Source organism: Zootoca vivipara, chromosome 14 (genome assembly GCF_965207765.1).
Source record: "Zootoca vivipara chromosome 14, rZooViv2.hap1.1, whole genome shotgun sequence".
Lineage (NCBI taxonomy): Eukaryota > Metazoa > Chordata > Lepidosauria > Squamata > Lacertidae > Zootoca > Zootoca vivipara.
In genome coordinates this window covers 10916663-10939783 of record NC_142597.1, presented here as the reverse complement: position 1 = coordinate 10939783, position 23121 = coordinate 10916663, and the positions used below count along the sequence as shown (strand labels likewise).

The following is a 23121-nucleotide window of genomic DNA, read 5'->3' as shown; positions in this document are numbered from 1 at the left end:
GTGATGGGGGCCCTCCCTCTAACTTTTAACTGGGAGATGGGTGGAATTGTACTTTCAAAACATGTTGCCCTGCCAGGATAGCAAGAAACAGCTAAGCATCACCTTCACAATTATTCTTCTTACCCTGTGTTTTAAAAACAGTTCTAAGAGAACTTTCTTCTCCTGGGCAGATCAAGGAGCCTAACCAATCAGTTGTAGCTTTATTGCTTGGAATGGCCAGGATAAGAGGCTAAGGTTCTAAACTGTCCCCATGGATAAAAGAGTGTTAGGCAGGGCCCACTCGATGTTGCTGAACTCGTGTTTGCTGCGGTTGATGAGATGACCACAGGCTCCCCAGCCCTTGAGCAAGAGGTAAAGTTCCTCACACTGGTTTTGGAAAGGGATATTTCATCTTTCTGGTTGCACCCTTGCGATATCTACACTGGTGTTCTCTGAAGACCCTCCAGATCTTGCTGGACTCCAACTCCCATCAGCCCCAGCCAGAATGACCAATGGCCAAGGATGCTGGGAGCTGGAGTCCAACAACATCTGACGGACTTCCACTTGGAGAAGGCTACTTTTCACTCATTTATCCCTTATTATTATTATTTTGGTTTCTGACCTAACTCCAAAATATCTTCCCCCACTCTCTTCTGCAGAGTTATATGTGCGCAATAATGTCATATTTAGGGGCTCCCACAATCCTCTCTGCCGGTCAACTTTTAAATTGATAGGTTGTCTCAATCCATGCAGATTATCACAGCTATGTTATAAGGGCCAGGGTGGCACTGTGGGTTAAACCACAGAGTCTAGGGCTTGCTGATCAGAAGGTCGGCGGTTCGATTCCCTGCAACGGAGTGAGCTCCCGTTGCTCGGTCCCAGCTCCTGCCAACAGTTTGAAAGCACATCAAAGTGCAAGTAGATAAATAGGGACCGCTCCAGTGGGAAGGTAAACAGCGTTTCCGTGCGCTGCTCTGGTTCGCCAGAAGCAGCTTTGTCATGCTGGCCACATGACCCGGAAGCTGTCTGTGGACAAACGCCGGCTCCCTCGGCCTATAGAGCGAGATGAGCGCCGCAACCCCAGAGTCGGACACGATTGGACCTGATGGTCAGGGGCCTCTTTACCTTTTTTAATGTTCTAATTACAATCAATGCTCCCAATCACTGTGTCTTCTAGGATGTCTCTGCTGATTGTAAGCTAATGTAGCTTGGACAGATAAGCTGGAAAGGGGTAAAGGGCACCCCTGTGAACTTCCCCAAGTTCTGAGAGATGACCTACTGTGTCCCCACATTCACCCTTGATGTTGCAACAGGTATATTTTAAAACCAACAGCACACAAACTATTTGGTGAGCCCCACCAAAAAGAATCCTTTAATATATAGCAATAATGAAACAAGATACACAAAACTCAACAGAGCTGTCAGCACTTGGACACAGGGACTCCCTGGCTCAGGAAACCCGGCCACAAATAATGGTTTGATTCTTCCACAGGTAAGGTGACCTTTGGGACCTCTTTGACACCATCCCAAATGCAACCTGAACTGAAGTGGGCTCCTGAGTGGGATGGAGGGGGAAGGGCAGGTCAACACACACACATTGGTTTTTTTGGATGGGTGGGTAGGGACTGACTTTGCTGCACTTATTTCTGGGGCTCAGGATTAAAATGAGTTAACTCTCAGCATCCAGATCCTACTTTGGTGGGACGCACACATGTCAAGATGCAAGGGCTGGACCCCAGCTATGGCTAAACGCATCAAGTCTCTGAATAGTGCACACAGCCCCATGTGGAATGGTCTATATTACAATCTAGGAAGCTTATGCACATTTATACAGAGGACTTTCGCCCCAAGGCTGGGAAGCCCTGGAGACTATACAACAGTGTGATGTGGCTTGCTTTTAAATAGTTCCTCCCCTCCCTTCCCCACTTTCCTCCCACCCTCACGTTTGTTTCCTTTAGTGTTTCTACATTATTTACATTGTTGTGCTTGTAGGCGGATCCACTGACAGATGGAGGCAAGTCTGTCAGGTTGTGTCCTGGGAACTGTCTTTTTTTCCTTTCCACCAGAGATGCGTTTCCTTGCTGCTGCTGTAGTCCGTGGGGAGAGGCAATGGGGGGGGGGGAGGGAAAAAGTTTTCCAGCTCAAGTTCTTGTGGGTCTGTTGGACAGGAACGGAGCATGGGGAGAGTGGACAGGTTTCTGATCCCGATTCATTTGGGCACATCTATGAGGCTGGGAGCCGTAAAAGAGAAAAACCACTGCTATGCCCCGTCCGAGGAGTTTGGGAAAGCAGAGGTGGCTCCTGAGGACCTCCAGGTTCAAGAACATGCAAGAGCAAGCAAGCTCCATCTTCTTCCAGACACCATCACTCTCTGTCCTTTCTTACTGGAGCTTGTGGCTTAAGAATGCTTGGGAAATGTATAAACAAGGAGGAGCCAGTTTCATTTGACAGTGTCACATGTTACAGGTGGGCCTGCGTACCCCAAAGCTAAGATCCAGCATGATGTGCCCGAGGAGGGGAAGGTTATTGACTGTGCTAACATTTCAGGGGAAACCCTGTGGCTCTATTTCCTCCTTCCCTGGCTGTGGGTTTTCTAGGCTGTTTCGGGGCAGGGGGGCAGATCGGCTGAACTGCTACAGCTGCCATGTGGCTAACCTTGCCCTGATGTGAGCATCTTGTTAACAACTAAGTCTTCGAGGAACAACGCCCCCTCCCCAACTCTCCTTTGGGCTTGAAGGGTTCCCAGTATGGCTAAAGCAAGCTGCTCTACTGTCCACTGGAGCCCTTCTGGAGGGTAGAGACAATTCTGATAAAACTGGATTACTGCCTGGCCAAAGTTTCTCGGGCTGCCTCTCGCCGGCAGGTTTCTGCGGGCACTGCCACTTTACCTATGGGATGCATTATGTGAGTGTCGATGTATGTGTGTGTGTGTGTGTGCTTGTGTATGTGATGTGCAGGTGTGTGTAGGTGGTGTTTGGAGCTTGGTGACTGTGTTCCTTAAAGGGTGACTTCAGTTGTTCTCAAACAAAGAAAGCAGGTCATCGTTGCTGTTATTGGGGAGGTCAGGGGGTCCTAAGTAGGAGAGCAGCTCATCTGGATTCGTCAGCTCAGGAAGAAGCTGAAGGCGAAACAGAAAGAACAGGGTTAACTCGTAATCACCTCTTCTGCCTCCCCTCCTGAAATTCCTTCATGGGCTTCCCTGACTGGGCAATCATTGATCCTGAGCAAACTTCTTGTCACTCCCTGTGACCATGCTCATCCAGTTCCACCACCCTCATCCTGCTACCTCATACGGTTCCACCAGTTTCCCCTTGCTGCCCCATATGCATGGAACTGCCGCCTGGAATGTCGTCATGCAACCACCTCCCTTATTTCCTTCAATTCCTCCCCAAAACATGCCTTTTCCAGGAAGTCTTTTGGATGGTTTCTTTAGCCCAGGCATCCCCAAACTTCGGCCCTCCAGCAGTTTTGGACTACAATTCCCATCACCCCTGACCACTGGTCCTGTTAGCTAGGGATTATGGGAGTTGTAGGCCAAAACATCTGGAGGGCCGCAGTTTGGGGGTGCCTGCTCTAGCCCTTACTGAAAACAAAGCCAAATACGTGTAACTGAAGTTGTTGCTATTCTTTTCCTGTCTATCCAGGCCTCCATTTCCGCCCTGCTACTGTTGTTTCCCTGTCTCTATTTTTAGACTGTAAGCCCCCTGGGGCAGGGAATTTGTCATCTCTGTACTTTATAAAGTGCCATGTGGGCAGATGGCGCTATATAAATAAGCAAGGGCTAACTTCTACGCTTTTGAACCGAACGGCAGTGCAATGAGCATCCTGAGTAGGACCTGGACTTGAGAATCAAAAACACGCCCAGAAGATTCTTCAGGGGAGAGGATAGGTGAAGCTCTTGCAAGATGCAAGGAGGCGTTCTGCATGATGCACCATGGAAATATTTTTTGATCACTCACAGAATCAAGGTTCCCCCCTAAAAGTCAAGTCAAGATCTGATCATCGGAAGGGATACACTCTCCTTCCTTGATTAAAGGATTTCCCCATGAATTCCAGGACCAGGACACAGGAAATTGGTCACCTGTAAGTTCTAGTGACTGATACTCAAGAGACCTGTGGCAAGGAGTTCCACCTGCTGCAGTTGATGCAACTAGCTGAACAAGGTGGAAGGAGCCACGCCTGCCTCCTTCCTTCCCCAAAGGACTGACAGGACCAGCTGCCTCGTCTCCAGTGGGTTTAGCGTCCCAGTTCCTAGATTCCCTGAACAGCCTGATAGTGAAATGCTCAATCCTCAGGCAAGACCAAAAAAATAAAAAGGGGGGGGTGGGAAACCATGGTAGCGACTCTAGCAGGGGTGGGGAGCAACCTTTTACTGTCTGAGGGCCACATGCCAGGGGTGGGCAGGGCCTGAGCTCTGATAACGGCTCAGGACCGCAATATCTCAAGGACCGCCTCTTTCCATATGAACCTAACTGGACCCTGAGATCATCTTCTGAGGCCCTCCTTCGTGTGCCTCCTCCTCGAGAGGTCTGGAGGGAGGCAACAAGAGAACGGGCCTTCTCTGCAATGGCTCCCTGTCTGTGGAATGCTCTCCCCAGGGAAATTCATAATACATCTTTCTTTAGGTGCCAGTGTTCCTTTTTAACAAGACCTTTGGTTGATTTGAATGACACCCTAAGCCCTTTTAAAATGTAGGGTGTTTTTTGGAGGGAAGGGGTTATTGGGTTGTCGTTTTTATTTTGATTATATATTTTGTCCCCTTCATGGATCACTGCCTTGTCGTGGCGAAGGGGCTTGAATAACTCCAAGAAGCTATGAGCTATGCGGCGCAGGCCCACCCAAGACGGACAGGTCATAGCCGAGAGTTTAGACCACTGTTTCTCAACCTTGGGTCCCCAGCTGTTTTGGGACTACAGCTCCCACCATCCCTAGCTAGCAAGACCAGTGGTCAGGGATGATCGGAATTGTACTCTGAAAACAGCTGGAGACCCAAGGTTGAGAAACACTGGTTTAGACTAAATGTGATCCACCTGGAGAAGGAACTGGCAAACCACTCCAGTATTTTGCCAAGAAAACTCCATGGACATAAAAAAGGAGAAGCTTTGAGAAGAAAGTGAGAGTTCCCAAGGCATGCTCTGGTTCATGGGGTCACGGAGAGCCAAACACGACTAAAGAACAAGAACAAATCTATTTTGTGGTTTTATATTTTGATTTTGTTCTGTGAACCGCCCTGAGACCTCCAGGTACAGGGTGGAATAATAATAATAATAATAATAATAATAATAATAATAATAATAATAATGCCTCTTGCTTTTCTGCACGGAAGATGGAGAGGAGGGAGGGTGTGCCTGGAAACAAGTCTATGTCACAAAGGCAACCTCTACATTTGTTGCTCTGCTCACTTCTGCCTCAGGCCCTGTCCTCCGCTGACAGGTGGCCCCAAGAAGCTTGCCCAGGAGCGAATGCAGCCCCCGAGCCAGACAAAACATTTCCCGCTCCTGCATTACGGCTTTGAAACTGAGGCCACATGGTGCTGAGAGGAGCAGCAAGGCGGGAGACAAGTGAGACCTTCTCAAGCGATGGGAGGGTTTGCGTGGGGGGTGGGGAGTGTAAGGCTACTTACATCAAGGGAAGGCTCAGAGCCTTCTCCAGGTCCCGGTGGACCTCCCATCCCTGGCCCAGGATTGAAGGCGAGATCCCCTGCGTGCGCCTGACCCCCAGAGGCTGGCTGTCCCATGGGCTGCCGCGATTGTGGCGGGGGAGGGTTCCGATGGTGGAGCTGCTGCCCTTGTTGGCTGCCAAGGTTGGGGTTGTTGAGCCCCTGCTGCATAGGGTTGTGGGAAGTCTCCATCCTGCTAGATGGGGGCATCTGCAATGGCAAAAGAGGAAAACTGAGAAACACACAGTGGCAGAGGTGCCATTTGGGGCAGGGCTGCAAGCACGCCTTACGTTCTGTACCCCACCACCACCACATGCCGCACCCACATCTCTGGGTATGCTGGTTTGCAGTTTTGCATATTGGAAAGAAATGGCAACAGTAAAGTCACAGGTGTTTGCATATGCTATGGTACTACACAGCAGGAATTTGGGGTGGGGAACTGTTTTGTTGTTGGAACTGAACTCCCATCGGCCTCTGCCAGCATGGCCAGCAATCGGAGATCATGGGATTTATACTGGAACAAGTACAGTGGTACCTTGCAAGACGAATGCCTCGCGCAACGAAAAACTCACTAGACGAAAGCGTCTTGCGATGTTTTTAGTGACTCGCAAGATGAAGTTTTCAATGGCCGTGCTTCGCAAACAAAGTTTTTCGGCGGTTTGTGTGTGTGTGTGTGTTTTGCCGCCCGTGCTTCGCAGGATGAAATTATCGCTAGATGAAGCGACTTACAGCATGAATTAATTTCGTCTTGCGAGGCACCACTGTGCAGTCAAACCTCAGTTTACGCCTACCCTTGTTTGCGACCGCTTCGGCGAGCAACCACCGCAGACCCAGAAGTGTTTACATCCAGGTTCCGCGGCGTCTGATGTGCAGACGCGATCTGTGCAGCTTGCGCATGTGCAGAAGCAAAAACTGAGAAACACACAGTGGCAGAAGTGTGCCTTCAGCGAGCAACCGCTTCGGCGAGTGACCGCCTCCGCAGAACGGATTGCGGTCCCAAACCGAGGTACCACTTTATATGGCAGGCACCCCCAAAATTGGCCCTCCAGATGTTTTGGGACTACAGGTCCCATCATCCCTAGCAGGACCAGTGGTCAGGGATGGTGGGAATTGTAGTCCCAAAACATCTGGAGGGCCAGGTTTGGGGTGGGGCTGGTATATGGAGAACCTTCGTTTTCCCAGCCCAGGGCTATAAGGAGAAAACACATCAATGGCTCAGTAAGCTCTACAATGCCCCCTGGTGGTTATAGAGGGAACCCAAACAAAATCCTGCAGCCTCTTCTCATTTGCTACTGTGGGCAAAAACATCAGCCCAATGCCCGATTGTCACACGAGAGGTGAGCGAAAATCGATGGATTTATGTTCGGATCCCCTGCAAAATGATGCTTAAAGATTCTAAGGCTCTCTGGTCCCAGGGCCATTTCTACAACTCTTATTTCAAAGGCACTGCCTCTAAAAGGAGTGGGCAGCCTTTGGCTCTCCAGGTGTTGCTGAACTACAATTCCCATCAGCCCCGGCAAGCCCAGCTAATAGCCAGAGACGATGGGAGTTGCGGCTCAGTAAAATCTGAAACGCCTGGAGGTTCTTGGGAATCTAAACTGCACTCTGAACTCCTCCAAAACCCAGCAGCAGGGTTGTTCTATGTCGGGGTGGGAAACAAATCTGGCAGGTTGTTTCAGTATATCCAAGAACTGTACAGCAGCTGCAGGAGCTGAGCAATGGCAGACTTTGGGCTCTCAAATTTCAGCAGCGCCCTGGGGAATGCTAAAATTTGGAGCCTCCTGCCTCTCACGCTCCATTTCTACAGCATTGTTGTGGTGCCGCCCCCCCCCCCGGTGCAGCAGAATGGGCTGTGCTACCCTAAAACTGCCTCTGAGCTGAGATCCCGGAAGGAACAGCTGGTGCAGAATAAGCCCCGTCCTCCTCCTTGCCCCCCCCCTCCTATTCCACCCCGAGAGGAGATTTGTGCTGACCTGTCCAGGGATGGAGGGAGCAGGTGGCTTTTCAGGAGTCAGCATACTGCTGGGAATGTCAGACTGGTACGAGATGGGGGGAGGTCCTGGGTTGAATTCATTTAATGTCGGGGTGCCGGGGTTCACAGTAGGGAAGGAGTCAGGAAAAGTTCCAGGACCAGAAAAGCTTGAACCTGTTGAGAGAGGGAAGCAAAATACAAATCATTGGGGGGGAGCAAGCAAAAGGGTGACTCAGGACACAGATGGTTCTCCTTATGCACTGTTCCAGGAGCCAAAAGGTGGAAGAGGGGCGGGAATGTGAGCAAGAACCAGACGTGTGAGGTGGTTTGGGACTCTGCACCCCTTTTTAAAACTTAGTGCTAGGTAGAGAACAACACACACAAAAGCACCCAAGAATCCTGGGGACTATAACTAAGGGTCTGCTGTGATCAAGTTGCTTAGCACTTTGTGAACAGAATCCTTTGTATCCTTTCTGACTTTGACACTATAATTGATAACACGTCCTGTGGATGTAACTTTGGCCTTGGATTATCCATTGTTAATGGGTATGTTTCAAATTTTACAGCCTGAGGATGTGGACACGATCCTTGAACATGTGTGAGCTACCACACGTGTGCTGTTTTTGTTGCAATTATTTGTATATTTTAAACAGATTTTATACATGTATAAAATTCTATCAGCATTTAATTGCTTTTAAATGATGGCTTTTTTCTATATTTTTAGCAATTTTTAACTGTAAACTGCCTGGAAAATGGTGGGATATAAATATTACAATAATGATAATGTTGTTGTTGTCATCATCATCACCAACCACAACAACAACATGTCACAGAGCTACAATTCCTTAACAAACTACAGTTCTCAGGGTTCAGGGGAGTGGAGAGATATGCTTTAAATGTACAATGTGTAGGCACACTCAAATTAATGACCCTAAATTAGTCATGCTCATTAATCTCAACGGTTCTGCTCTGAGTAGGGCAACCATTGGATACGAGTCAAGGTCTGTTCTGTGCTGTGCACCAGCTCTTTTCTCTCTCCGCCTAACTCAGCCCCCATTCCCTGCTAGAACTGCGTCCACGTATGTGTAACTGGAAGAAGCCACAAAGTTCCCCCGCTGTTAACCCCTCTGCCTCCCCTTCTGTCTCCTTCCTCTGCTTTTATCCAGTGTCAAATCTTAGCCTGTAAGCTCCTTGGGGCAGGGACCTGACCCACTTGTGCTCTATAAAACACCGAGCAAACCAATGACGTTATATAAAATAAACACAAAAATAAACAATACGGAAACTTACAAGGACGAAACGATCCAATAACAGCACTGGACATGGTGACAAAGTGGAGACGTAAGTATTGATCAGGGGCTGCAAAAGACCCATTAGCTGGACGAGGGAGTCTGCTGCAAAGCAGGACTCCCTTGGAGGAGGAAGGTTGCATCCTTGAAGAACGAAGGCTTGCCTCTCATGCTAGTCCTGCTCAGAGAAGCTCCCTTGGGCATTGCTACCAGTCATTCCAATGGGTCTACTCTAAGATGCATCCCAGTGTCCTTTCCCTAGTCCCCCCAGAGAGGTCTCTCTGCCCCAAACGCAGACTCACTTTGGCTGGTGTAGTCGCTGCCGCTGGCTGGCGGGGGCTGCAGGGGCCCAAAGGGCGAGGGGCCCGGTCCCAGGGCGGCAATCATCTCCATGACGTTGGGCATCACCATGTGGGTGGGGCTCATGGTGCGGCAGCGCTTCAGCACAGGCCCGTCCTGCTCCTCCTTGATGTGGATGTCCGGCTTGATGGGCACCGGCTTCCAGCTGCACGTCGGGTCAATGGTGATCTCCTCGTACTCGGAGCTGGGCAGGGAGGCAACGGGAAGGATGGTCAGAGGCAGGGGGTCTGGAGAGATGCCACCCTCAAGTGTGGGTGCTACCGAGCTAAGCAGGCGAATGCCTTGGCAAGGTGTAAACAGCACCCTGTGTTCCTGCGCCTGCAGAAGTTGTGCCCCTACGCAAGAGTGCCTGGATTCAGGGCTCCTCGTGAGCCGGCGCACAAAAGTAGCCTTGCACAGCTTCACGGCCATTTCTAGCATAGCAAGGAAAAGGTGGATTAAGTGTGTGCCCTTGGAACAACCTCAGGAGGGCTGAGAGCTGAGCCATCTCACAGCCCTGTCTTAAAACAAGAGGCTGGAGGCCCATCACTGGACGGAATTTCAAACTCTGCTCATTGGAAATTAAGTGCCCAGCTGCTGTTTGTAAGCAGCCCTGAAAATGGAGTGCTTTCGACTCTATTTCAGACCTTGTCAGCCTCAGAATGGCCCTTAGGGAATTGAAAACCTAAGGCTGACATGATGCCCAGGGCTGCCATCTCAGCACAGGACCCCATGGAAATACAAGCCCCGTTTTCTAGAACTTCCCAGGCTGCTGGCACATGACCCCCCCCCCCCTTTTTGGCTCAAAGATTTGTCCTTGGCAGTGTAAGTAAGGGGAGGGGGGAATAATGCAGTGAGTTATAACACCAAGGCTGGAACATCACTGCCTCAGTGCCCAGCAGGTTTGATCTGGTTCCTTCTTGTTTATGTAAAGCAATGCTGTCTTTTTATTTTTCTTCTCAGCAGTGAAAATTGGGAGCACGAGGCCCTCAAATGGCAGAAGGGAAGTTCTGCATGCTGGCTGGACTTGGCTCTGTATTCTGGGATAAGGCAGGCTCAACTGTGACACCTGCGGCAGCTGCTGAGACAGGAGGATCCCTGGGGCTGGGAAGAACAATCAGGGAAGGGATGGGGGTCACTGGGGAGAGGGATATAAAGCTGCCTGGGTATGAATTCCCTAAACCAGGGCCACCTTCCCTGACTGCTGGCCATGCTGGCTGGGGCTGATGGGAGTTGGAGTCCAACAATATATGGGCGCTCATTCTTGCCCTAAACCGTGATGCCCTGGAGATGATGTTGGACTCCCATCCATCAGCCCCAGTCAGCACAGCCGATGGTAGTGGGTGGTGGGTGTTGCAGTCTAGCAACATCTGATGGATAAAAAAGTTGTGTGCCTAAATAAATAAATGAACAGAGGGGAAAGATGAAAACAAAACACCACAAGGAGCTAGAATTTTAGCCACTAGACCAGGCATCCCCAAACTGCGGCCCTCCAGATGTTTTGGCTTACAACTCCCATCAGGGCCGGCCCTACGGCCAGGCTGGGTGGCGCAGGGCACCACGGTGCCGGCCTGCCAGGAGGGCGCTGCGAGCTGCGCCCGCTGGCTGGCTGGTCCGCCGCGCAGCTGCGCCCACGGCAACCCCGCTGTGCCTGCCCGCCCACCCGCTGCACAGCAGCCGCCTGTGGCAGCCGCGCTGCGCCCACCCGCCCACCGCGCTGGGAAACGGGGCGGGGCGCCGGAGGGATCCGGCACACCACGGCGCCAGGGGCGCTTAAGATGGCCCTGACTCCCATGATCCCTAGGTAACAGGACCAGTGGTCAGGGGTGATGGGAATTGTAGTCCAAAACATCTGGAGGGCCGAAGTTTGGGGATGCCTGCACTAGACTAAAGATACCGTGTTACTGAGTAGCAAAGAGAAGATGCTACAGCAGGCATCCCCAAACTGCGGCCCTCTAGATGTTTTGGCCCACAACTCCCATGATCCCTAGCTAACAGGACCAGTGGTTGGGGAAGATGGGAATTGTAGTCCAAAACATCTGGAGGGCCAAAGTTTGGGGGTGCCTGTGCTACAGTTAATATGTATTTCAGTATACAATCTGTTTTCCGGCTCTAATCTCACTCATTGCCACAACCACCTTGTGAGCATCCCTGTATATCTCAGGTTAGCCAGAGACAGCTTGCTTAGAGCTCCGTTATGGGCTGCAGCTCAGTGGTAGAGCATCTGCTTTGCATGCACAAGGTCCCAGGTTCAACCCCTGGCATCTCCAAGTAGGGCTGGGAGAAACTCCTGTCTGGAACCCTGGACAGCTGCTGCCGGTCAGTGTAGACAACGCTGAGTTAGATGGACCAATGGTCTGACTTGGGTACAAGACAGGATGAGATACAAGATCAGGGAAGCAGGGCAAATGGCAAAGCTTGTCAGTTGTGGCTCCAATGGTAAGCAGGGATAATTTAGGAAATAATAGTAATGCCATTGTGGTATAGTGGTTAGAATACTGGACCCAGACTTGGGAGACAGGGGTTCGAATCCCCACTCAGCCCTGAAGCTCATTGGACAACCTTGGGCCAGTCGCCATCTCTTAGTCTATGCTACCTCACAGGGTTGTGAAAGAAAAGGGGAGGAGACCCGTGTACACCTTGAGCAACTTGGAAAAAAGGAGGGCTATAAATGTTGTAATAATAATAATATAATAAAAAATAGTACAGAAACCATTACAAAGCATTTTATTTATCAGCTCATGGTGAACCTTTATGACTGATATTCTGAAAGTCTGAGCTCCCTCAGGTTCTGTGCTTGCAATATTAGAGCTGACTGGCTCCCCCCCCCCCAATTGTGTGCGTCTTGTGTTGCCTTCGAGGGCTGTGTAATCGTGCCTTGTTACTGTAAGCTGCCTGAGAGCGTGGGATATAAACGGAATAAATGAAACTGTGGAGGATGTCAGGCTGAGGACAGCGGCTGTCCAGTGACTCAGCCGGGGTTCAGCAAGGATTTGACACAGGGCGACCAGTCCCCAAACTCTGCCTCTCGGAATGCTTTCTGGCTGGTATAAATTTTAGACTCTGGACTTACCAGCTTTATTGGGGAGCCTCTTAGAGGTTAATATACATTTACTTCAGAATGTGGTGAGTGACCCTTTTTGGAGTTGGGGGTCACTCACTTTGCTAAGGCCATAGACTTCTGCCTCAAGAGTCCTACCCGAATGACCCTTCTCTGTTCAGGCCTATACCTTGACCCAGAATACAAATTTGCTTCAAAATTTCCACAATTTTCTGAAGGCAACCCTGTATCAGGATTTTTTTTTATGTTTAATGTTTTACCATTTTTTATGTGCTGTAAGCCACCCAGAGTGGCTGGGGAAACCCAGCCAGATGGGCGGGGTAATAAATATAATAATAATAATAAAAATAATAATAATAATAATCTTTCACAATAACCCTGGAAAGAAGAGGCAGCAGCTGGCCCAAAGTTTCTTGTACAGTGGATGCTTGGGTTGCAAACGTGATCTGTGCGGGAGGCACGTTCGCAACCCGCAGCGCTCGCAACCTGCAGCACTGCATCTGCACACGTGCGGGTTGCGATTCAGTGCTTCTGCGCATGCGCAAGTGCTGAAACCCGGAAGTAACCTATTCTGGAACTTCTGGGTTCGGTGCAGTGCGCAACCCGAAAACGTGCACCTGAAGCAGCCATAACCCGAGGTTTGACTGTAGTTTGCTTAACTGGCTGAGCATGAAATTCAACCCAGACCTCTCCTCTCCTGTCCTCGTCTGACAAGACACCCCATTGCATTGGCACTCTCTTCAAAATGGGTCTCTGCTGACTGCCTCTTTTGTTTCCAAAACCTCTGGTCTCAGTGATGAGCAAGTTTACCCAGGGCAGAGGTGGGGAAGCTGAGGCCCTCTAGATATGAATGAACTTCATCAGTCCCTGTCAATGGTCAGGGGCGATGGGAGTTGTAGCGCAGCAATATATGGATGGCCACAGGTTTCCCCATCCCTGATCTAAGCCCTTTCCCTACCTGGATTCTCGTTCCGTTCCTATCCCAACACAGCAGGTTTTGTCTAACCGCAACAAAATCACAAAGGAAGGGGTAATAGGCTGGGGAGGGGTCTGGCACTTGGCTGCCCTCAGGTGGTGAAAAGCCCGTACTATTATAATTATAGGCCCTATTTTGGGCGTACGGTACCTGTCCTTGTGGTTTGAAAAGGGTGAAAATCTTGCACGTATTATTACACAGTGTGCTTTGCACGGCATGCTGAAGGAACAATATCTAGGTCAGATTTTAAGGAAATACACAAGGAGACTGTAATCTGTCTACTGTGTGGAAAGCATAGACACACAACTGCAAAGACGACGCATTTCCCACTTAAATTACTTGATGCTAGGGATTTTGGGGCAGGATAGTCAGAATCTTAAGTTTCTTTCTGTTTTTTAAACATTTAAATTTTATTTTGGTTTGTGTAACTTTTATTTCTGCTAACTCGTCTTATATGGATATGCAGTTCCTTTTGATTTGACTTTTTATTTTTTTGCCAAGCAAATGGTCTGAAGTCTAAATACAAACACACAAATCTGAATCTGGTGGTAGCTGGTCACTTTTTATGAATGGACACTTACTTTTGAATGTAGATTAGGATCCCCAGCATGTACTGATCCACTTCGAGTCCCTCCAACAGGGCTGTTTTACTGAGAACAAAGCAAAGAATACAATAGTTAGTAGTAATAGCGGTGGCAGCAACAAACACTGCTCAGAGAAGTGTAAAGGCTGGGGGCTTGCAATATGCTTCTGACTACATATACTGAAGGTGGGGGCTTGTGATTGTTCAGGCGGCGCTAGACTACAACTCCCATCATCCCTGACTACTGCCCATTCTGGCTGATGCTTATGAGAACTGGGAGCCCAACATCTGCAGGGCCACAGGTTCCTTGTCTCTGACACACACATACACAGATTCTCAACTGCTTCTTTCCCCTTCTCCATGTCCCACACGAGTCCCCATGGTTTGTTCACTATTACTGAAGTTTAGCAGACGTTTGGCACAAGAAATAGACAGGGCAGAGAGAGGGAGGCATCTTGCCAGAGTGGCACAGCAGGTGAGTAGCACTGTAGCTAATAGGGGAGAGCTACTGCCTTCATGCCCTGCCTGTGGGTTTCTAAGAAGCATCTGATTGGCCGCTATGGGAAAACAGGATGCTGGGGTTTGAGTGGCTAGTCTGATCCAGGAGGGCTCTTCCCGGGTGCTTATGCTGCTTCGCTGACTACATTCTTGCATTTCATAATGGTCAGGGCCACTCATGCAAAGGTCACGGTCCCCACCCACAAATACTCACTTGCAAACAGGACACCTCCACGTCCCCCTTTCACAGTTCAGCTGCAGATAGGATTCCAGGTCAAAGCACTGGGCAAAAGACAGGAAATTTGGTTGGGAAAAAGATGCAGATTTCCCCAAAGAAGGGGCAGCAATTTAGGGTTGTATCCAACATTAGTCACACTCAGGCTGCAAACACACACACATACACACACACTGACAGTGCAACCCCTGCTCCCAAGGATCCTGAGAACTGTAGTTTGCCCCTTGCAGAGCCACAATTTTTAGCATTATTATTATTATCATTATTTTTAGCCTTATTATTATTATTATTATTATTATTATTATTATTATTATTATTTCTACGCCACCACTCTGGGCGGCTCCCAACAAAATATTAAAAACACGATCAAACATAAAACATTAAAAACTTCCCTAAACAGGTTTGCCTTCAGATGTCTTCTAAAAGTCAGATAGTTGTTTATTTCCTTGACATCTGAAGGGAGGGCATTCCACAGGGTGGGCGGCACTACTGAGAAGGTCCTCTGCCTGGTTAACAAACTAGTTCCCAGGATTCTGTGCCGAGTGCTGAATGTGCTTTAAATGTGTGCAAGCATCCCTCAGAGTAGACCCACTGAAATTAATTGGCATGGGAAGGTTAGGTCTATTAATTTTATTGGGTCTACTCTCAGCAGGCGTTAGCAGGACACAACCCCTAGTTTTGGAGTGACAGCAACCGAAGAAAACCTCCTCCCCACTCTAGCTATCTAAAAATGGCCTGAGAGTGTAAGAGGCAGTTCAGTTGCTGCCTAGATGGGAGATCACACAGGCAAGGGGGCAGAAGCCACTCTGCAAACTTTGGAGGGGCAGCGGGAGATAACAGTATCATTGGTGGGGCTCAATTCTATGTGGCTGCAATGATGCAGCAGAATGGGAAGGAAGGCTGGATGACCAGAGACTCACCTGTATGTGCCTGCAGTCATGACCCCTGGCGGGAAGCTGGATTCTCCGAAAAGTAATGGGGCACTTCAGAGACACCTTGATGGCCGTTTGCTCCACTCCGTCTTCCCCATTTGGACCTGGAGTTCCAGGGATTGTGCCGCTGCTGAAGTTTCGCTTTACTAAGTATTGGGAAGGAAAAGGGACAGACGTTGCTGCAAACAGCGGGGCTCTTTGGCCTCCATCACAAAATTCATAGGCAGGAGAGAGCACAGCTGAACTATGGAGTTCGCTACCACGAAATGTAGTGATGGATGGCAAACCACACGGTTTAAAAAGGAGCTTAGACAAATTCATGGAGGGATAAGGCTACGAATAACTACCAGCCACAATTATCTCCAGCCAGGCCCACATCTGACGGCTGGAGTGGGATACCCCAGTTGGCAGGGAGGCACAGGGTGTTCTTGGCATGACAGCGTAAGCCCAGCAGGGCCCTGGCAGGGCCCCTTGGTCAGCCTAGCTTTAAGAGGCCCGGGGAAAATGTACCAGGTTGCCCCCCTTTCCGCCACACAGGCTTGCCCCCAGTATTAAGTAAGCCTCCGGATGCCAGTTTGCTGGGAATCACAAGCAGGGAGAGTGTGTTGCACTCCTGCCTTAACTTGCGAGCCTCCCGTGGGTTGGCCACTGTGCAAACAGAATGCTGCGCTGGATGGGAATTTATCCAGATCTAGCAGGTTCTCCTTATGCTCTTTGAGCGCATAACTCACTTTTGGTGATGCAGTGCTCCGCTGGCAGAAGCCGTTTTTTTATCAAGCCTTGCAAAACGGACCGCACGGAGGGCCTGTGGACCAGCTGCAGGACGAAGAGGTGGGACTAAGGAGAAAGGAGGAGAAAAGAGGTTAGCAGCTCTGTCTGGGAAGATTCCATGCATGGCATGAACAAAGCGAATAGGAAAGAGAGGGTCTCGTTCCCTTCAGAGCAACAAATCCACAGAGGCTGCACGTCTTTGACTAGCAGCTGCTGAGGAGCAACCCTGGGAGAGGGCGATCTATGGCTGTCCTATACTGCTTGTGAGCTTCAGGGCTCTGCATTGCCACCCGCCGCTCCTGCACGGCAAGCTGGAAGAGAATGTGCTACCGGTATGTGCAAAATACACCATTGAGGCCACATACAAACATTGAAAGCACTATTGTACCTAAGCAACCATCACTTCCCCCATAGAATGCCAGCAACTGTAGTATGTTAAGGGGACCAAGCACTTCTAAGAGACTCTTATCCCCCCCCCCAAAAAGCAGTACAATTCCCAGAGTGGTTAAACAATCAATCCCTCTTCTCAGGGAACTCTGGGAATTGTAGCTCTGTGAAGGAAAAAGGGGTCTCCTTACAACTCTCATCACCCTTTACATACTACAGTTCCCAGGATGCTTGGAGGGGAAGCCATGACTGTTTAAAGAGGTATAGTGGCCTTAACTGAGAGCATTTGGCTAATTCTCATACAAGGGCTCAGCATTTTTACATGGCCATAGGAACTTTCAAAGTATTTAGCGGATGCCCACAATGAATTTGAAGAGAAGGCACAGTTGCAGGGTGTTCTCCTGGGTAAACAGAGGCAACTCAACAGTGGGCTCCATGCAGCTGTGGGAACAAGAGATCCCCGGGGAGCGTCGGGGAGAGAAGGAATCCCAGAGGCAACTTACACAGCAGCAAGCGGTGACGGTGATCTGGATGGTGTTCCTGCCAGGCTGGCACACCTGCTTTAGGTAGAGCGGCTTGTGCGATGTCTTGTTGTCTCCCCGCTCAATGGTCAGGGGAGTGGCGTTCACGCTGACCTGCACTGAGGCTGGCCAGTTGGTGTTCATCTGTCGGTCTTCGTGGTGGTAGCATTTAAACTGCAGCTCCAAGTCAGGCCTGGGGAAAGCAAATGAAACTCCTTTCAAAAAACAGCAACGAAACGCTGATTCCTTGGGAAGCCCACCAGCGACACATGCAAGGCCCTGAGAATAAAGAGGAGGGCCCTCTAGTCTTCTCTACCACTGAGCTATAGGGCCTTTCCCCAGAAAAAACTGAGGATCAGTTTTGGAACTTACTGCCAGACCTATTTTGGAGGTTCAGAACAGATGGTGAACTTGCTACCTCCACCCCTTGCAAAGAACAAAAACCAGTCAATTAAATAACCCACTGTTTCTTTTAAAAGTGCGGTAAATGGCTGCCCAGAATGTCTTACAATCTTTCCGATGTAAGACTCAGCGCACTTTCAGACTACCTGTGTTCCAGGTATGTGTGCAACTGAGTACTTGGATGGTCTAGTGCAGGGGTGGGGGACCTTTGGCACTTCAGATGCTGTTGGACTCAAACTCCCACGATCCATCAGCACTGAACACTTTGGCTGGGGGCTGATGGGAGTTGGAGTCTGACAACATCTGGAGGGCCAAAGGAACCACAGCCTGATACAGGGAAATAGGGGGCTCTCTGGTCTTAAGGAGCTGAAGAGGCCCAAGGAACAAGAAAGACCTTTCTGGGTCACAGCTAGTTCCTCTCTTTGTTCCTGTGCAGACTCTAAAGCACGGATGCTTTCTCTGTTCCCAACAGAGAGCGTTCCTGGTGACCTTCCAAGGCACACCTGTATCCTGGATCTGCTCTTCCATCTCGAAATGCCACCCTGCTTATCCATAATGGCTACAGAGGCCCCTTTCCCAGGCCAGAGAGGGGGAAAGGCTGCACGTCCCTTTACATTCTGGAGTCAGTGGGAGGAAATGAGCTCCTCCGCAGGAAGCACAACAGCGATAGGGGGGAAAAGGAGGAGGGTGGTTCTCTCACCTGAGCATCAGAGTCTTGTAAACCGAGTCCCTGAGCTGGAAGACGTGATTGCTGACAGCCAAGTTGTGCTGGAGGCGGAAGGGCTCCAACACTACCCCGTCCCGCACGGGGAAGGTCAAGCGCAGCTCGTCGCAAGGGTTTCCTGGCAGGGCGAGATGAGAGAGAGGGTTGGCGGCGGGCTGGTGGCGCAAGGCAACGGGCACTGTGAGGTATCGCAGGGGCACCAAGGCCGGTGCGGAGGCCAGCTTGATCCGGCAGCCGGGGATGCCGTAAGGGACATTGTGTGCCTGGGGGCAAAGCAAATGCCTGGCAGGTGGGATGAGGAAGCAGGTGCCACAGAGAAGAGGCCTGATTGATGCTCCTTCTGTGGCTCCAGGGGTCTCACCAGCCTTCCCCTCCCTCACGACCCTCCACTTTCCAAGCATTTTGGGGGGGCTGCGGAGGGGGGGAGGAACTCCTTGCCCTCCTTTCCACCCCACCCCAGACTGTACCCACTGCATATTAATGAGGTCCGCAGGCGCCCTTCCCCCCCCCCACGGGGGCCAAGCACCCAACTGCCACTTCTGAACTGCCGTGGAATCCTCTAACCACTGAAATTCTGCTGTTTCCCCCGAATCTGGAGCAGAATCAAGCGATAAAGCTTGTTTTGGGCTGAATCACTTTGGGCTATGGGACCGGGGAGGGGGGAGTGTGGCAAGGGGGAGGTAAAGGGGAAGGAATCATATTTTTAATGCCATTCCATGAAAACAACCGCCCCACTTCAAAATGTAAACAGCACGTTGAGAAGGCTGGGGTTGAACCTCTCTCACTGACATGCATTTTCTATATACAGGAAAGTGTGTGGTGTTTTTTTGCGTGTGTTTAATGCTTTCTTTTCAAATATATATATATATTTATTGAGTTTTACATAACAAATTTAAATTCAAACATTAAATGTCAACATCACCTGAATCCTTCATGTTTAATATTTTCAACCCCTCCCAACATGCCGTGTGAAGTCCTGCCATCAAGAGAAGCTTTGCCATGCCACTCTCCTAAATGCACAAACTGATGGCTGGTTGAGTCAAAAAACGCCACCTCCCTGTGTGCATGTGTGAACTCAGTTCTCCCTACTTAGCCAAATCAGCCCCACCATTCACGGGAACCCCAGGGTTTCGAGAAGTACAATAAACCTTCAGGGAGGAGGAACCTGAAGGGAGGAACTTCATGGCTAAAGCAGCTGTCGGGCCTAGTCCTGATCTGGTAGTAGATTTGGAGGATGAAGTAGACACCTCATAGATCAGGGAACTTGAGAAGGCAGGGTCCTCTTAAAACCAGTCCTTGAGGAGCCCTCTGGGTTGAGACCTGCTGCAGAACTCCTGAAGCTTCTGAGGATGACCTTGGTAGAACCACCATCACCCGGTCCTCTTGAACAATGGCACCAAAAGGCCCAAACCCAAGTCAAAGAGTCATGGATCATCTTCTGAGCTAGACAGATTCTGCGTGCTTAGCCATGGTTTGCTTGGATTTCACTGCCTCGGCAATGATGCCCTTGTTGTCGAAGTGCTTTGGTGAGGGACCTATTCCTTGTGGAACTGGAGCCCACTGGATTGTGGCAGTAGCCCAATGCGGACAGACTGCTCAGTGGCCAAAGAAAGCAGATTGATTGTTGCCAGGGGTAGGGAGTGGAGGAAGGAAGCAGAGAACTGTGTGGGATGGAATGTCCTGAAAAGGGTACAGCTGACTCTGAACAGGAGCACTACAAACTGCAACATTCTATTGTATAAAGTTTCTAAAGAGTGTAGGTAGGAGATTGGATATTCCTCCTGCGTACCAAGCAGAAGAGGTGCCTTATAGCCCATGTTCAGTGAGTGTCCAGTGAAGCCATTTGGTTTAAGCTTAGCGTTCCACAGCAGAGCAGAACGATTTTATTAAAGTTAATATAAAACCAAGAATAAATTATAATAACACTTTTTTCTCATCTAGAGTCGCCAAAGGACTGTACAAACAGAAGTGCTGTTAATAATTCAGGCTTACACTCAGGTTGGAGCTCTGGGGAACCTCCCAAGGAAGGGAATCCCGTAAAAGATCGCAACAGCTACCAATACTGTCTTTGTGTTCAAAGCTGGTGTTGGGGATGGGGCTCAAAGGGCATTCTCGTTTGCTCTTGAGAACTGCAACACGATTCAGAAAGGAAGGAGCCTAAGGCGTCATACTGTTTTTGAGAAAGTTGACTTCAGTTAAAAGGCTTGCCCCTCCTAGTTTAATGACTGGCAGCCAGAACACAGGGGTCTCGATATGAAAGAAAGACTTACCAGAGGGAGACGGATGCAAAGAGTTGATGTTGGGTTTGATGTCTGGAAGGAACGGGGACTTCACGTCCTGCCCTGGGGACATGTATGGGGGGATGTTGCTGCCAGGTGTCATTGGAGGGGTGGGATTCCCAGGTAGTGGGGAGCTGGGGTAACCAGGCATGGATCTTCCAGGCTGAAAGGAGAATCAAAACATTGGGCTAATGGACAGAGACAGCGTGACTGCATTCCCACATACCACTAAATCCTGGTTTGGTGTGATTTGTACAAACAGGAATGAGCCCCAGAGAGCTGTGGGTTTGTGCGCTGCCGCTGATCCCATGAAACCAGAAGTAGGAGCATAGAAGCTTTTTCTTCTGCTTTTGATTGGTCACAGTTTGCCTTGTTGTCCAGATCCAGGAACTGGGATTAATCTTAACAATGGCGAGTCAGTAATTGCGGTCTGAAGGTAACTTGTTCGAAACTAATCCTAGTTATTGTTAACCACAGTTTATCAGCCCACCTGACATGATAAACTTAGGTTAAGTGAAAACTTCCAAATTCCCCTCTGATTGCATGTGGTTTGTTCTAACTGATACAAATCATGCTAAGCTATGGTTTAGCACATCAGCTTTTATTTCTTCAAGGCCTGAATTTCCTTGGGAGGTAAGCTATTGGGGACCATATGACAGTGGTGGGTTGGCACCCAGTTCTCTCTCTCTCTCTCTCTCTCTGCCACACTCTTAGAGCATGATGCTCATAATCTCAAGGTCATGAGTTTGAGCCCCACGTTGGGCAAAAAGATTGCTGCATTGCAGAGTGTTGGACTAGATGACACTTGCGGTCCCTTCCAACTCTACAATTCCATGATTCCTTGCCACCTGTATGACATTGGGTCCATGACCCCACAAAATTAGAAAAAGGGGCCAAATGAGACCCCCTGGGCTGCAGGTTGCCCCCCTCTGATTTACCAAGAGAAAAATCAGTCCAAAGAGGACAGCTGGCAGCTGGGGAATGAATCCCTATTGAGTGTATGGACTACAACCACCAAGAGTACCATCAGGGCTTTGGAAAACTTAGGGAAACACAAAAGAATTCCCTGAGAAATACTAGAGATGAGTAACTGGTGTCCGCATCATTGCAACATGCCTAGATAAGTCTTGAAGGAGCAGAATAGTCATAGACTCACCCCATTCATAGTAGCCTGTCCGTAGCTGTTGAAGTTGCCTCCGTTGAAGTTGGCATTTTGACCATTGAACTGATCCGTAGGCTGGAAAGGAGAAATCGAAAGACTGGTACCAGAATAATGTGCTTCCCTGGTCCATCCTTATTCTCAAGACAAAAAATTACCTTAGCCCTTCCCCTTCTCAACCCTTTGGAGTGGGAATCTACCCATCGTCTTCTGGTTGAGGTATCTAGCTAAGTGACACAGTGGCTCTGTTACCTGAAGGATGGCTGCTTGGGGAGGGGGGTTCTTGGCATATTTCCGCTCCTGGTTTGCTGGTTAACCTTGGTGGAAGCCCTTTTCTTCTGCCTGCTGTTCCCCGCCCCCCTCACCCCCTTTATACAAAGGCGATGAGCGGCCAGTTTTGCTGGGGATTACTTTCTTAGCATCTCTTTGGGCAAAAAGGTAGGGATGGAAGTATTAAAGCACTGAGGGAAAGGGCAGACCCAGATGACGAAGCATTCCCGTGCCATAGGTCAAACCAAAGTGACACACAGACCGCCCCCTCTCCATCACTTTCACTTACGCTGGATCTATTCCTGACACATTTATGACTACTATTCGGGGGTTCTCCTTCTCTGCAAGGAGGCTGAATTTCTCCCACGCATCCCGAGAGAAACTTGGCTACTTCCATAGTAACTGGGTACCTTATAGTATGGGCCACCGGTGCCAGAGCCAGAGAGATACTGGCTCATTCCTTGTTGCATGGGCATCCTGTGGCCAGGATACGAAGGGGACGGAGCAGACGGCTGGGGTGCAGAGGGGGCATATTGTCCGGCTTGAGAGGGATACTGGCCACCCTGCATGTACTGCTGTCCTGGATAACCCTGGAAGAAAGAGCAAAGGTAGAGAATTATGATGGCACGACACTATTTCTTTACTAACAAACGGAAATACTTCTTCACACTGATTTTTATTAATTTTCCAAATAAACATTTAGAAACAACATTCCAAACAACATTTAGAAACAACAAAACATAAACAACAAACACAACAACAAATAACAACAAACAAAATTTTCTCAATTTACCATCTATTCAACTATTCTATTTTTGCTCTGCCGAGCTTGGACTTCCCTCCCTCCCATCCTTCGGTTTTATTTCCCATTCTTGTCTTGCAGTTCCTTTTAGTCCACCTAGGTAAAGGGACCCCTGACCATTAGGTCCAGTCGTGACCGACTCTGGGGTTGCGCGCTCATCTCACATTATTGGCCAAGGGAGCCGGCGTATAGCTTCCAGGTCATGTGGCCAGCATGACAAAGCCGCTTCTGGCAAACCAGAGCAACACATGGAAACGCCGTTTACCTTCCCGCTGTAGCGGTT

At 49.6% G+C, this 23121-nt stretch overlaps 1 protein-coding gene across 1 annotated transcript in view; it reads right to left on the bottom strand.

Annotated features, from left to right (window-relative positions):
• Nucleotides 1–1323: 1323 nt before the first annotated feature.
• ZMIZ2 (zinc finger MIZ-type containing 2) overlaps nt 1324–23121 on the bottom strand; it is a 99396-nt gene continuing 77598 nt past the window's right edge. Inside the window, exons 7-19 of the mRNA XM_035140137.3 lie at nt 22447–22626; nt 21764–21844; nt 20599–20770; nt 18305–18446; nt 17185–17395; nt 16255–16360; nt 15512–15669; nt 14571–14638; nt 13857–13925; nt 9202–9443; nt 7612–7784; nt 5603–5848; nt 1324–3097 (exon numbers count right to left, since the gene is read on the bottom strand). Coding sequence (XP_034996028.1) covers nt 2990–3097; nt 5603–5848; nt 7612–7784; nt 9202–9443; nt 13857–13925; nt 14571–14638; nt 15512–15669; nt 16255–16360; nt 17185–17395; nt 18305–18446; nt 20599–20770; nt 21764–21844; nt 22447–22626 — 1956 coding nt within the window. The 3' untranslated portion in view covers nt 1324–2989. The remainder of the gene's footprint in view (nt 3098–5602; nt 5849–7611; nt 7785–9201; nt 9444–13856; nt 13926–14570; nt 14639–15511; nt 15670–16254; nt 16361–17184; nt 17396–18304; nt 18447–20598; nt 20771–21763; nt 21845–22446; nt 22627–23121) is intronic.